This window comes from Triturus cristatus, chromosome 4_1 (genome assembly GCF_964204655.1).
Source record: "Triturus cristatus chromosome 4_1, aTriCri1.1, whole genome shotgun sequence".
NCBI classification, from domain to species: domain Eukaryota; kingdom Metazoa; phylum Chordata; class Amphibia; order Caudata; family Salamandridae; genus Triturus; species Triturus cristatus.
In genome coordinates this window covers 495,181,729-495,197,184 of record NC_140585.1, presented here as the reverse complement: position 1 = coordinate 495,197,184, position 15,456 = coordinate 495,181,729, and the positions used below count along the sequence as shown (strand labels likewise).

At 48.5% G+C, this 15,456-nt stretch overlaps 1 protein-coding gene across 2 annotated transcripts in view; it reads left to right on the top strand.

Moving 5' to 3' along the window:
• The window catches only part of RECQL (RecQ like helicase), a 275,541-nt gene that overhangs the window by 157,416 nt on the left and 102,669 nt on the right, over positions 1–15,456 (top strand). For both annotated transcript variants that reach the window (XM_085652722.1, XM_085652721.1), the window contains exons 4-5: positions 3,224–3,403; positions 14,024–14,130. In XM_085652722.1, the coding sequence (XP_085508848.1) occupies positions 3,224–3,403; positions 14,024–14,130 (287 nt within the window). The remainder of the gene's footprint in view (positions 1–3,223; positions 3,404–14,023; positions 14,131–15,456) is intronic.

Sequence of the window (15,456 nt, the reverse complement as noted above, 5' to 3'; positions counted from 1 at the left end):
CCGGAGCACCGAAGAACCTGATTTGCGCCGCTTGCGGGACCGCGTCAGATGCCTGCGCTGGCATCCCGGTGCTCCGTGGCCCTCGAGCCGCGACTCGCGCCTCCTCCTTGAGGCATCGGGCTGCTGGCGTAGCGGGCGCTCCTCAGTCAGCCATGTCCAGGCCGCCTGTGGTGAGCCAAAGAAGTGGGTCGCACCCTGGAAGATGACTAGAAGGCGTGCCGGAAACTGAAGTTGGTATTGGAGGCCCAAGGATCGCAACTTCTTCTTGACATCCACATACGAACGCCGGAGGTCCTGGACCTCCCTGGTGTAATCTGGAAAAATCGCACGAGCCTGCCGCAAAATGGCGTCCCTGTCCCAAAAAGTTGAGAACTTTGAGAATAATAGGGCGGGGAGCAGCCCCGGGAGGGGGCCTGGATACCAAGGCCCTATGTGCCCTTTCAACCACGAACCAAGGCGAAAGGGTTCTTCCCGGCATCCATGCCTTGAACCAGTTTTCGACGAAGGTGGCGGTTTGGCACGCCTCCACCCCCTCGGGAAACCCTACCAGGCGGAGATTGCTCCGACGAGCCCGGTTTTCCGCATCCTCGGCCCGCCTATGGAGCTCCCTGGTGTGGGTACGGAGGTGAGCCACCTGATCCTGGAGCTGCGCAATGTCCTCCTCGGCTGTGGATATGCGGGATTCAGCTTCGGACAGCCGTGCGGTGGCGTTGCGAAGGTCCTGGCGGAGGAGGGATACATCCACTTTAATTTCCCCAATTTTCCCCTCCACCGACGCCTGTGAGGTCTTGATGGCCTGGAGGATGGTGTCTAGGTCCTTCTCCGGGGGTGGGGACGCTCCCCCCCCACCTCCCCGGGACGGCTCCTGCCCGGAGGTGGTGAACCTGTCCATTCTAGTCTGCGTTGGGGCCGGTGTAAACTTGGGCCCCCTATCCCTCCCCATACTCGAGAGAGTCTGCCCTGTCACCGAGGACGTGGAAGTCTGTGGGAATCCGGTCAGGCGGCCAGCTACTGGAAGAGTCTTGCCTCCAGGATAAGGTAGACAGCCAGTCCCCCCCGCTCAGGACTCATCGGGCCACCCAGGACTCCCTTCCGGCCAGCCGCAACACGGGAGGACAGACCCCTCCTGGGTCAGGAGCAACAAGCGTCGTGCCGCCTCCACAAAAGCCGTTGCCCCCTCCGAGCCTCCGCCCCACAGTCAAAGAGCCTGCAGTGTTGACCACAAGGGCCGTGCCCACTCACAGGCCCCAGGACGCCCTAGGATGCGCAGGAGGGCGGCGCACGGAGCCTCCACTAGTGCCGCTGCCCGACTCTGCAGCCGATTCCCCCCCGCACACCTCGGAGGGCGCCGCCACGCTTTTTCAGAGCTCCCCACACCAGCCGATATACTGGCCGAACCAGAGCCCACTGGACCCTGCCACTCCGGATCCGCCAGCCACCTCGAAGCGGGGGCGGCGGCCACCGTACAGGCCCCCCCCGGCGCCGCTACACACCACACCTAGGCGGCACAGACGACATGCAGGCCCACCAGAGGCCTCAAAGTTATGTGCAGGGAACGGGGGGCGGCGGCGGCACCCCACCTCCACGCCTGACCGCCGCTCACCTCCTCAAGGTCCGCCACGCGGATGATCGCCGGTCCCAGAAGTCACCACACCACGCCTTCCCGGCGCCAGCCGATGTGCTGGCCGAGCCGAGGCCGGGCGCACCGCGATGCACTGAGAGGCTTCAGATGCTGTGAAGGAGGGGCCCCAGGGCGAATCGAAGGCCTTGGGCGCCACGCTGCCCCACCCGGGACAGCCTTCAGCCACACCGCGGAACGTCCGAGGAGGCGGCCCCGATGCCCAGGAGCCGCCGCGCGACAGGAGGAGCCGGCGGCAGTCGCTCCACACGGGTGCAGGAATACAGGCCCGGCCACGTCACCGCACCCACCGCGTCCAGGTCCCAGGAGGCCGTGGCGGCGGGATCCACAGGCCGCAGCAGGCCCGGGGCTAGATGGGGCCCCTAACGCCACCAGTTCGCCAACAAAACGCCAGAGGAGCCCCCGGTCAAGGAGACTCGGCAAACAGGTAGGAGATCCGGGCGGGGGCCAACAACGCTGGATGAAAGGCGGATGACGGAGTGGTCCAGGAGCACTCTTAGAGTGCGACCGCCATCTTTACGCCTCAGGCCACGCCCATGGAAGCATACTTTAAAAAAAAGAAACTCCATCTTTAAAATCCCTTCCTTGGAATTTCTGGCTTTTAGTTCTCGATGACGGTGTGACTGTCCTGATCTAAAGGCACTTCAAAACGGCATGCTGAGCCGGCTGTCATGTTATCGCTGGCTCAGTTTCTCCTACATCACTGTCAATGCCCTATCCATGCAGTCTCTTCATATGTTGTCAGATTCTGCACTTTGCATTGTTGGGAAGTAGGTCATTGGTGAGGAGGATTGACCTACTAACGGTCGTGCCCAAGAAAGGATTGTGCCATATAAGTACCACTAAATAAACATACGGACATACATGCCCACTCGCAAAGGGTGTGCAAGGGGTAGCCGGCTGTGGGTTGTAGTTCTGTTTGTTCTGTAAAAACCACTTTAACACCCTTCAAATGCCCACGTATCATTTTCCGAGTTCAGTGTGTTAATTTGAAGACTGTGCGTTTTCCTTTGAGTCCTAGTGGGACAGCATTAGGAAACGACTTATTCCTTCTCCGCATGCTCGAATTTCCTTGTTCAAAGTTTGGAATATTTGTGATTGGGCACTTAAGATAGGTGTTTATGATACTAGCATTAGAGACCCAAAGAGGATCTTTGGAAGATTAGAGTAGCCTTCCAGGTGTGAGATTTTGCAGCACTGCCCTTTCGATTCTGAAAACTCTGTACATTTACCGTTATACTCATACAAGTGGGTGTAAAGTCCTTATAGCTAACTTGTTATATCGGAAATTAATGTACAATAAAAGAGTGCTTCTATCTGTTCATGGTCGTTCAATTATTAGCTGTCCAATTTGGAAGTTTATTTTTCATCATTCTAATATGAGATTTTATTTCAATTGTCACTGATCCTCAATTCAGTGAGTTGATGATGCCAAGAGATTCTGTACCCCATGACAAACTTATTTGTTTGATTTCACAGCCCTGCATCATTAGTGTTAACAATGAATGCTCTATACACAGGACTTATATTGCAAATACAGCAGCAGAGCACATTTTTAACATTTGGATTAACATTTTATTACAGACTTTCCATGGTCCCAGAAGGTCAAAGATGCCTTGAACAATGTGTTTAAACTTGACAAGTTTCGATCACTGCAACTTGAAACAATCAATGTCACGATGTCTGGGAAAGATATATTTCTAGTGATGCCTACTGGAGGGGGAAAGAGCTTGTGTTACCAGTTACCTGCAGTGTGTTCAGATGGTAAGTAAAACAGTAAACCTAACTGTTTTGTGGGTTAATTTACAATTCCTAATACGTTTCTTAATCTTTTCATGCACATTTCAGCTCGCTCAATCTTGACTGTGTCAAGTAATTTGCTTCCAACATACTGCTCAATGTAGTTAATTGTGCTAGGCTGTGAAACAGTCTTCTCATTATGGAGATGCTGTCTGACACAATATTTAGTCCCGCTTCAGAATCAATTTTTCAGGTTCCTAAAAGAATTGGTTGAACCTAACTCCTCTTCATTCCCGATCACCAATAGTCCAGACATGCCAACTTTGAAATTCGTTATTTAGTGTGAATAAGAATTTGGGCCTTGAAGGGACAGGGAGTGGGCTTTGATCCCAAAAATATGGAACGGGTGGGGGGACAAGGAGAGGGGGCGGGGCTTGGAGCACATCCCCCCGAGGCTTGTGAGGCTGCTGCCGACATGCTGGAGTGGTTTTAAACCCCCTTTTGGGCACCTGCTGTGCGGAGCCTCCAGCACAGCGAGCTGGAGGCCTCCTCTCTGCACAGGTTCTCAGTTCAATGAGGGCACACGGTGTGATATTGGCTCCTCACCTGGAGCCGATAGCAAAGATAGCTGATATTGTGTGACACACCGTAGCACCGTGTTGGCAACTCTGCAGTATGATGAAGTTCATGTTGTACTAGCACACATTTTCCAGTCTCTCTTGTACTGTTCCTCATCTTCTTTCTCAGCCTCCTGATGATCGATCCTCATCCTCTATCTCTGTATCCCACTGTTCCTCCATATCATTAACCTCCTTGGCCTTGTTCTTTATATAGTTACCCTCCTCTTATTCCATCTTACCCTTCTTATAATCCTCCGTCCCACTCTTATTGTCCACCTTTTCATCACTCTTAGCCTCATTTTCCCTCAACATTTCCCTCTTCATACTTATCGCCTGCTCGATTGAAGACAAATAATAAGTGACACATGACATATTACCTCACACATAGGGTCACTATAGAACGATGCACCATCCTTTGGAATGTCATGTTTAGTTAAGGGTTCAAAGTCCAATCAAATATTCAAGGATTTCACATGTAGGAAGTCACCAGTAACCTAACTCCTGTCATGTTTTCTGCCCCTGGGGGGAATCCATGCTTTACGTCCGCAGTTGATCTGCAAGCTTTTCCAGAAAGTTCGTCTTTTATTGGGCGAGTTGTATCCTGCCATCGCTGACAGCAGGGAACTCTTTCTCTGTTTGCAGTTTCATACCGCATTATTGTTTTATCAGTGGATGGGAACACACGTCCTGACCTTTCTTGTCTCCCCCAGTGCGTGTCTTATTGCCCTCTCGAACCTCTTCTTTCTGCCCTCTCTTTTGTGACTGTGCCTCGTTGCTCTGGGCTCGCCAGGCATATGTTGTCCTAATGAGCTCGTTGATATTGTTGTTTCCATATGTGTAAAGTGCTGTGTTTTGCACCAATACGATTCTGACTTTCAGAAATTAGCTAATACCCTTTCTCATTATGATTGTGGGTGACTACACCCACTGATTGGCAAGGCCGCCTCAGTGAGAGGCAGATGCAGGCCTTCCTGGAGAGAAACCGCTTCTCTGACCAGAAGAGCACTAACCCATCCCTATGGCAGTACCATAAAGAGCCATTGCTAGCATTTAAAACCTCAGACTCCTCCTTCTGTTCGAATCATGTCTTGAAGTTCATTCAGTCCTGACTGTCTTTTTGTTTTCCATATTGTGTTTCTGTTTGTGAAAAGGAATAACTAAAATCCTAGCGCAATAAGGAGACGCCATATTAGGCCTGAGTAAAGCTATGTTCGAGGCATATGAGCTGCAGATTGTACACTTAGCATAGATCGCCATCTGGTGTTGGGCCCGGATGTTTGCAGTTTGTTTTTCTTCTTGGACAGTCTTTGGAAGTCACGAGTTTGGTGACTCCTCCTTCGGTCCGTACTGCGCATGGGCTTCGGCTCCATCCTCAGATTGTTTTTTTTCCGCCATCGGGCTCGGATGTGATACTTCGTGCTCCGGCTTCGAACTTCTACGGTTCCAGCCTAGACGGAAAATCCTCGTTTCTTCGAGTTTCTTCAACATCATCTTCATCTCTCGAAGCGGCACTTTTCTCCATCCCGTACATCGGCACCGGCCTTCGGGCCCTCCTCGACTCCGGTCCCGGCCGATGGAAAGGACTCCGTTCAAAAAGTGCCCAAAATGTGGGTCTAAATTTCCCCACACCGACCTCCATCAGGTGTGTAATCTTTGCCTCTCTCCAGAACACGAGGCCAGAGACTGCCCCGCCTGTAAGTCTTTTCGATCGAAGAAAACCATCCGGGATCGAAAAGCTCGACGCACCATGGCGCACTCATCGTCTGCAGCTCCACCGGACATCTTCGGAGACGGCGCCGAAGCTTCGGGGCAAACACACACCGAGCAGGAAGAAGACGTCGTCAGCGCTGCCGAGGCCGACGACTCCGACGTGGAGGACATCACACCGGCGCAGCGGGCCGTGAGTACTGTGCCCCCTCCCACCCCCGCGCCCAAAACCAAAGAGACTCAGGTTACTCCCTCGCCTGCCGGCCTGGGCAAAACCAAGACCAAAGCTTCGATCACCCCACCTTCGGGCCCGGTGTCGAAGCCTCCAAAGTCTCACCGCAGCTCGGGATCGAGCCAGCCGACGCCCGGTGCCGAAAAACAGCATCCGGCACCGAAGAAAGCAATATCCAGCTCGACTCCGAAGCCACCGGTGCCGAAGCCTGGACTCTCGGTGCCGACCAAACACAAATCTGTCGGCACCGACGCTCCGGCGCCGAAAACTCCTTCGACGCCGAAAAAACCGGAGGCCCCAAAAAAGCATGGCGCACACAAACCACCGAAGTCCTCGGTTCCGAAATCACCGGTGCCGACGGACGATTCGGCGCCATTGGCTCTGTTTACACCAGACCCTTTACAAAAGACTCTGTCCAAAGATCCAAAGACTGGACTATTGACTTTAATTATCAAGAAAAGACGCCTTGATACTCCGGCTCCTCCTCCACCACCCAAACGGAAGGACTCTGCTACTTCTCCCCTCAGAGTGCCCTCCCCACTACCACCTCCCCTACCTCCTCCACCTCCTCCACCCCCTCCCCCTCCCAGGTCTCCGCCACCTTTACCTCACTACTCTCCGGCCCCGTCCCCAGATCCGGATGATGGGGACCCGGACAATTATCCGGCGGACGCCCCAATGGATCCCACTCCACCAGGGACCCCAGACCCGTGGGAGGATTACAATAACCCTGATGTACCCGATATTCCTCAGGACGACCTATACCCATCCAGGCCGTCTCCTCCAGAGGACTCCTTAGGGTTCCATCATTTAGTGCAGAGAGCAGCACACTACCATGGGGTGGACATGCACACTGAACCAGTGGAAGACGACTTCTTACTGGATACATTCGACATACAGGACAAATCCACCTCTATCTTACCCATGCTTAAGGGTGTCACCAAGCATGCCGCAGAGGTGTTCAAAGACCCTGTCAGGGCCAGGGTACTAAACCCTAGAATAGAGAAAAAGTATAAGGCGGCACCCACAGACCCTGCATACATTAAGGGCCCTGCTCCCTTAGATTCCCTAGTTGTCTCTACAGCTAGAAAGCGGGCTAACTCCCAGTCCTCAGGAGAAGCCCCACTGCCAGACAAGGAATCCAAACTCCTAGACGCGTCTGGCAAGCGCACCGCCTCTCAAGCTGCAAACATGTGGCGCATTGCAAACACACAAGCGCTACTTGCGTGCTATGACAGAGCACACTACGACGAACTTGAGGCTCTTATGCAGCACCTCCCCGAGAAACACAAGCATAGGGCTCATGAGCTAATACAGGAGGGTAAACTCATTACAAACACCTTCATTAAATGTGCCCTCGATGCAGCCGACACTGCTTCTAGAGCCATAAATACCAGTGTCCTGCTTCGTCGCCATGCCTGGCTCAGGATCTCAGGGTTTAAGCCTGAAGTCCAGGCGTCCATACTCAATCACCCCTTTGACCAACAAACTCTCTTTGGGCCCAAGGTAGACGAAGCGTTGGAAAAGATGAAAAAGGACACAGACACAGCAAAGTCTATGGGGGCACTCCAAACACAAGCCTCTAAACGTTCCTTTCGACGCTCCTCCTTTCGTGGCACAGGCAGAGGCTTCTCCACCGATAGCACCTTTACCTCCTACAAATCCCCCCCTCAAAATACCTTTTCAAAGGGCAACCAAAGAGGTGGTTACAGAGGCAACAACAATAAGGGCAGGGGCAAAACTAACAACACCCGTTCTGCCACCCCGCCCACACAATGACTTCCCTCCGCTCCCCCCAGACCATTCCACTCCGGTCGGGGGCAGACTACAAAACTTTATCCACGCATGGGAGTCCATAACATCGGACAAATGGGTGACCCAAATCATTCGGTCAGGGTACTGTCTCGAGCTAACATCTACCCCGCCCAATATCCCACCAAGGCACCGTCCAATGTCTCAAGAACATTCCACACTGCTCAAACAGGAGGTACTCTCCCTCCTCCAAAAACACGCTATAGAGCAGGTCCCCATCAATCAGCAAAGTCTAGGGGTTTACTCCCTATATTTCCTAATACCAAAGAAAGACGGTACCCTCAGGCCCATTCTGGACCTCCGGCCTCTAAATGCCTACATACATTCAGACCATTTCCATATGGTCACCCTACAACAAGTCCTCCCGCTCCTCTGTCAGGGAGACTTTCTCACAACCTTGGATCTGAAAGACGCATACTTTCACATTCCAATACACCCCTCTCACAGGAAATACCTCAGGTTCGTGGTGGACGGGCAACATTACCAATTCACGGTTCTCCCCTTCGGGGTCACCACCGCACCACGGGTGTTTACCAAATGCCTAGCGGTAGTAGCAGCACACCTCAGACGTCAACACATTCACGTCTTCCCTTACTTAGACGACTGGCTGATAAAAGCCGCGTCTTACCACCAATGCGTGCAGCATACAAACAGCACCATCCAACTGCTCCACCAGCTAGGCTTCACGGTGAACTACCAAAAGTCCCACCTCATACCATCTCACACAAAGCAATATCTCGGGGCCACTATAGACACCTCCAAAGGTATTGCCTATCCAAACACAGCCAGAATCACAAGCATTCAAGCCTTACGCAAAACATTCCTTCCCCAACACTCTCTTCCAGCAAGAGTGTTCATGAAGCTCATAGGAATGATGGCGTCTTGCATCTTTATAGTGCCCCATGCAAGACTACACATGCGTCCACTTCAAGAGTGCCTAGCACAACAGTGGAACCAGGCCCAGGGTCAGCTGACGGATCTGGTGTTGGTGGACGGCCGCACACATCACTCTCTGCAGTGGTGGAACACCACAAACCTTTCCAAAGGGCGGCCGTTCCTGGACCCGGTTCCTCAGGTGATTCTAACAGCGGACGCATCGCTCTCCGGCTGGGGAGCGCACCTCCTACACCTCACAATGCAAGGTCTATGGACGCCACAGCAAAAATTGCTCCACATCAACCATCTGGAGCTCTTGGCGATCTTTCTAGCCCTAAAATCTTTCCAAAAACAGATTTCGGGCAAAGCAGTCCTCATTCGCACAGACAACATGACTGCAATGTATTATATCCAAAAACAGGGGGGGACACACTCTCCCCAGCTCTCCCGCTTAGCCCAGAGCATATGGAGATGGGCAATTCCCCAAAACATCTTTCTCCTGGCACAACACGTTCCAGGCGTACAAAACACCATGGCAGATCTGCTCAGCAGACAAACGTAACAACTACACGAATGGGAACTGCATCCACAAGTTCTTCACCCATTCTTCCAACAGTGGGGGCACCCTCAGATAGACCTCTTCGCCACCCACGAAAACAAAAAATGCCCAAGCTTCGCCGCCAGATACCCACACCCATTATCCAAGGGCAATGCGATATGGATGAACTGGTCAGGCAGATTTGCATACGCCTTTCCACCTCTCCCACTAATTCCATTAGTGGTCAGGAAGCTACAACAGCACTCCCTCACACTCATTCTGGTAGCTCCGACGTGGGCCAGGCAGCCGTGGTACACCACGCTACTACAACTATCAGTGGTACCACATCAAAAACTGCACCTATCCCCATGCCTCCTAACCCAGAACCATGGAGAAATCAGGCACCCGGACCCAGCTCAGCTCAACCTGGCGATCTGGCTCCTGAAATCCTAGAATTCGGATACCTTAACCTTCCCCCTGATTGCATGAACATCATCATGGAAGCCAGACGCCCTACCACTAGAGCATGTTATGCCGCAAAGTGGAAAAGATTTGTTATTTACTGCCGTAACAATACAATCAACCCTTTAGATGCATCCATACAGCACATCATATGCTATCTGCTCCATCTTCACAGGTGTAACCTGGCATATTCATCCATACGCCTACACCTAGCAGCGATCGCTGCTTATCTACAAAACAGACAGCATTTATCTCTCTTCAGAGTGCCCGCTATTAAAGTCTTCATGGAAGGCCTTAAACGAGTAATTCCTCCCAGGGCACCACCTTCCCCTGTATGGAATCTAAATTTAGTTCTTACACGACTAATGGGTCCGCCCTTCGAACCAATGCATAAATGCGAGCTACAGTTTCTCACCTGGAAAACAGCTTTTCTCGTAGCTATCACTTCCCTTAGAAGGGTTGGTGAAATACAAGCGTTCACTATACAGGAACCCTTCATACAAATACATCACAGCAAGGTCATACTTCGCACAAATCCGAAGTTCCTGCCCAAGGTCATTTCCCCCTTCCATCTCAATCAATCGGTGGAATTACCTGTCTTCTTCTCGCAACCTCAATCTGTTGCAGAAAGAGCCTTACATACACTCGATGTAAAAAGGGCCTTGCTATACTACATACAAACAACGCAACCCTTCAGGAAGACTAAACAATTGTTCGTCTCCTTCTCTCCATCACATAAAGGCAACCCCATTTCTAAATCAGGGATAGCTAGGTGGATTGTAAAATGCATACAGATTTGCTACCAAAAGGCTAAAAGAACATTATCTCTTCCGCCTAAAGCCCATTCTACAAGAAAGTTAGGGGCTTCTATGGCCTTTCTAGGGAATATACCCTTAGATGACATCTGCAAAGCAGCCACATGGTCTACACCGCACACCTTCACAAAACATTACTGTGTAGATGTGCATTCCAAGCAGCAAGCTAGAGTGGGCCAGGCTGTACTAAAGACACTATTTCAAACCACTGCAACGGATACCGGTGGTCGCCGCTAGGGTTGGGTACTGCTATATAATCTATGCTAAGTGTACAATCTGCAGCTCATATGCCTCGAACGGAATATGCTACTTACCAGTATGCATCTGTTCTTGGCATGTAGAGCTGCAGAGTTGTACACGCCCACCCGCCTCCCCGGCTACCTGTATCTGTTCCAGTACATCTTATTTAGATACTACACACATGGGTTTCTCACTGTGATTACCAAGCTCCATCATTTCCCTGTTGGCGAAAAACAATCTGAGGATGGAGCCGAAGCCCATGCGCAGTACGGACCGAAGGAGGAGTCACCAAACTCGTGACTTCCAAAGACTGTCCAAGAAGAAAAACAAACTGCAAACATCCGGGCCCAACACCAGATGGCGATCTATGCTAAGTGTACAACTCTGCAGCTCTACATGCCAAGAACAGATGCATACTGGTAAGTAGCATATTCCTTACATATTAAAGACACTGCTATTGAATTTCGTACTATTTTGCTGTTTGATCAGGAAGAGAATGTTTTTAAAAGTTGCCCACCTGCTCCTGAAAACATGAGCCATGCAAATTAAACTAGCGCCTCACCTTCGCTTGCTTGATCAACTTGCAATGCGCTTTGTCTTGATAAAATCATTGTCCTTCCTGCTGCAGCAGATATATTGCCTTGCACCTGTTCTGATGGCTGACACCCATTTCTTCCTGAGGTACTGAAACTAGTGAAAACGTTTGAAGAGGGGACTGTGCAATCACTGTGGCCGATTGATTGATGTCATGGCAAACAAACATTAACATTTCTAAAATTCAACAACTCACACGAATGCAGCCACAAGTTTTGGAAAAACATTTTTGTTGCAGCACGATGGCTACTCGCCTGAGGAAGATGACATGCAGCCCCTGAGCGTGGACTTTGCAGGACTTTAAGTTTCATCATACTCTGGCAGCGCCTGTGTAGTAATGGTTAGGTCATACTTTTCATTTGAAAAGCATATTTTGTTTTGCTAATAACTTTGGTGCCATCAACAAATCTGCATGAAACATGAAAAATATATAACTCTTTTGTGATGTTAATGGCAAGTTTTGTCAAGATCCATCGGGGGTGCATAACGGGGGTAGGGGGCCATGGGTTGGGAGGGTGAATTACCGATAGTGACATTTCCCATTTTACCTTCCCTAGGATTCCTTGATACCTAAAAAAATGCTGATTGAAATTATGCCAGAAGTCTTTAAAAGTATACTCAAGGATTTGCCTTAACTTATTTGATTAAATGTATTCAGTGGTTCAATAGTCTTTAAGAAATTACCTTTTATAAAATGGCCCGAGTTGGGTATGAAGAGTTTACATTTTAAAGCTATCATGACCATTTCATAGAGTTCCGTAAAACCGTTTTTTTTTTTTGGACCTCTGCGAATCCAAAATGGAAAAAAAAATACTCCCATTTGAATGGCTATGCAGCTGGATCCACAAAACTGAAACATCAATATTGGCTGCCCTTGACTTAGACAAAAATGTTGCGCCCACAATTACAGGATATAGGATACTCAGTCCCACCTCGTGAAAAATGGGCATGGTGAGTACATCCTGATCCCCAGGTGTATGTGGGACTGGCTCCAAAGGATTCCTCTGATTTTTTTGTAGTTGTTAAAAAAAAAAAAGAGAGAGAGAAAAATGTTTGGTCCCCAGCATCTGGTTTGAGGTGCACAAGTCCCAGTTGGAGACCGCAAACCGGGTGTTGTAATCTACTTGTTCAGCCAATGGTGAGGTCATTGGAATGCTGTGGGTGTTTGTGCTTGAAGAAGGATCAGTTGGAGTGGATGGACTGAGCAGCAAGGAGGCTGCTCCTGGTGGGGCATAATGGGGATCTTACCATCGTCCAGTAACTTGTAACTGAAACTGTAACCTGAAGAATATAACCATAAACTTTAACTACATGACTTGTCTATGTGGCATCCTTCATTTTAACACAGGGTGCACGTCTCAAAGGGATGGGAAGCACAAGTCCTGAAAAATAAAGGACAAAGCTTAGCCTAAGGCCATGCTCTTCAGGCAATTCCCAGGTGGAGCTGGAGTAGGCCACCCGTACTGGGTTTGGTGCAACTAAAGACTGTGCATAGCAGGAGTTGGCTGCCTGCGGTAGGCTGGGCACAGACCATTTGGTCAACCCCAGTAGAGAGCTGAGGGAAGGCAGGGCCAGAGGCAAGACCCTGTGGCCAACACTAGCTGAAGGTTCTTGCGAAGAGTCTTATATCTGCCCCATAAGAAAATACATTGATTTATGTCATATCATTTACAGAAGTGAATAGCTTGAGACTGCACATAAGGCCATCTGGTTCAAAATCTTCACATCTGCAAACCAATACACTTGCCCACTACACCTGTTGTTTTTCTTTTCTTTTTTGTTTTAGCATAACATGTTTGCTAAGGTGCAAAACATAGTTAAGAAACTACACGTCTATATGAAATGCTGCAATTTTGGAAGATGTTCCCCTCAAATAAACCTTTTTTGCAGGGTAATTGGAAAGCAGTGAAAGCTTTCACTTTGAAAAAATAAACGACTAAACAAGCATTTGGCATTATCAAGTGACCTATATTAATAGCCTAAGTACTGTAACCTACTACAGTAAGCTGTTGTGGTTATTGCACAGCCCCTTTAAGTGCACCTGCACAGCTCGTTTCAAGAATGCTCACAGTCTCCATGGAGTGATGTCCTATTGTAGTCCGTTGGAGACTGAGATCATTCTTGCAGTTCTCCTGTTGGTGGTGTTACTGGATTGAATAAAGAAGTTGGGGAACTGAGACTCCATCTTCTTTTAACACAAGCACTTCTGAGTCGGGCATCTAGTAACAGCCTTAAGTTCTTTATCCAGAAAGTGTGATTGCAGCTTTTCAGTGACATGCAAATGTGCTTTTAAATATAGAAAGACCTGCTGGCTTTGCCAGTGATTGTTCTTACAAAGCTGAGGTGAATCAGGAATATGTTTCTACTTTTCTGTTAATCTGGGAGTATTTGCCTGTATTGAAACAAAACCGACTATTGAGAACATCTGAACATGGCCGCAGTTGTATTTTTTCTCAGATAGCTGTTTTTTCACTACTTAGTCAGCGGTGCAAGTAAATCTAGACCCGTGGTTTAGTTTGGTATGAATTATTGTAAGGTGCTCAGAATCATGATACTTCCGAGAATCATCCAAAAATCGATTGCTGTATCATCCAGTTCAGCACAAGGGAGGTAAATTGACTAAAGTTTATTTTTCAAGTTCTTTAATAGTTATAGATTCAAGAATACCTTTGATAAATCTAATGAAATCTTCATTATGACCACTAAAATTGTAGAACATTTTAAATCAAACAATTCCTTGTTTTCCAGGTTTCACTCTTGTGATCTGTCCTCTGGTGTCGCTGATGGAAGATCAGCTGATGGTCCTGGAGCAGCTGGGAGTTTCTGCTACCTCATTGAATGCTTCCAGCAGTAAGGTTAGTGGGTCTTTCGGTCGTTTCCTCCTTAGCGGTCTCTTTTGATTTATACCTGCCTGCTAAACAATGGTGTAAAATCTGTGACCACATAGAGAAGCAGTCATTATTTCAGCATTTGCTCCATATCGTGCCCTTTGTCATGCCTCTGCTATTGCCACAACTCCTATGCAAACAAAAGGGGCAGGCAGATGTGTGAAGGTTCCTTGAGGAAAGAGGTAAAGATTGTTAACTTCTAGCTTAGAGTAATAGAGAACTGCTAATGGTGATAAAATTCATTATTACTTGTATGTTCTCAGCTAAATAAGCTTATACTTGCAGGACAGTAGTTTAGAAGATTATATCAACTATTCAAAGTGAGTTCTGTACAGAAGAGGTGGGCAGCATAAACTGCTGTGGGTGTTAATGATGTGTAAGAACGTGGAAGAATTGATATGCCTTTGCAGCCAGTCAAAGAAGACAATATGGCATATTAAATGAAGATGCTCGTAAGCCGTAGGTTAAAAATGGTTTAATTTGCTTTGAAAACCAACGGTCTAAAACTTGCAGGTTCATCTTTTCACTAAATACACCTCTGAAATAGCAGTGACAATGGTAGTTGCCACATAATAAAAACTTGTCCTTTTTGTTGCATGTAACTTTGCTTTAATGTCAGTCCAGTCCCATGATCTAGTAATCTTGCCTTTCTGTAGACTGATCTGGTAATATTGCCTTTCTGTAGACCAACACTCCCTCATTCCTTGCTGTACATTGTCCCCCTTTTTTTGTTCCCTCTACATACCACTTCAGAAATCTGGGCAACTGTATGTTCCCCACACTTTAAAAAAGTTCATGTAGTACAGAGAAAGTTAGCTCGAGTCAGCCCAATTCTGCTATTGGTATTCATGGGATTTCATGGTTTTCCATTGCTTGAATGGGCTGTCTATGAAGGCCATGCCTTTTGGTATATTGTTACATTGTCCCTTTTGTTTTCCCATTAGTGATAGTACTCAAGTAGTTCTTTCCTTAGACTTCAAAAACATCATGTGATGATGTGTAGCCTTTAGTTCAGACCCTGTAGAAATTCTTTGATATATTTGTTTACTGACAAGATTACATTTTAATTGCTGGTTTATGGCTTTTTTGGTTTAAGAAGCACAGTATTAATTATCTTTATGACAGGTAAAGGCTATTCACTAATCGTCCTTCTACGTTTCTTTGCTTTCTTGAGAGCATGTTATTGGATTTACCATTTTGTGTTCACAAAGTAAAGACACACATGCACATAAGTGTTCTGGCAGCAGAAATGAAAATACAAGTCCTTTGTCAAAAGTATCTAATATGTAATAT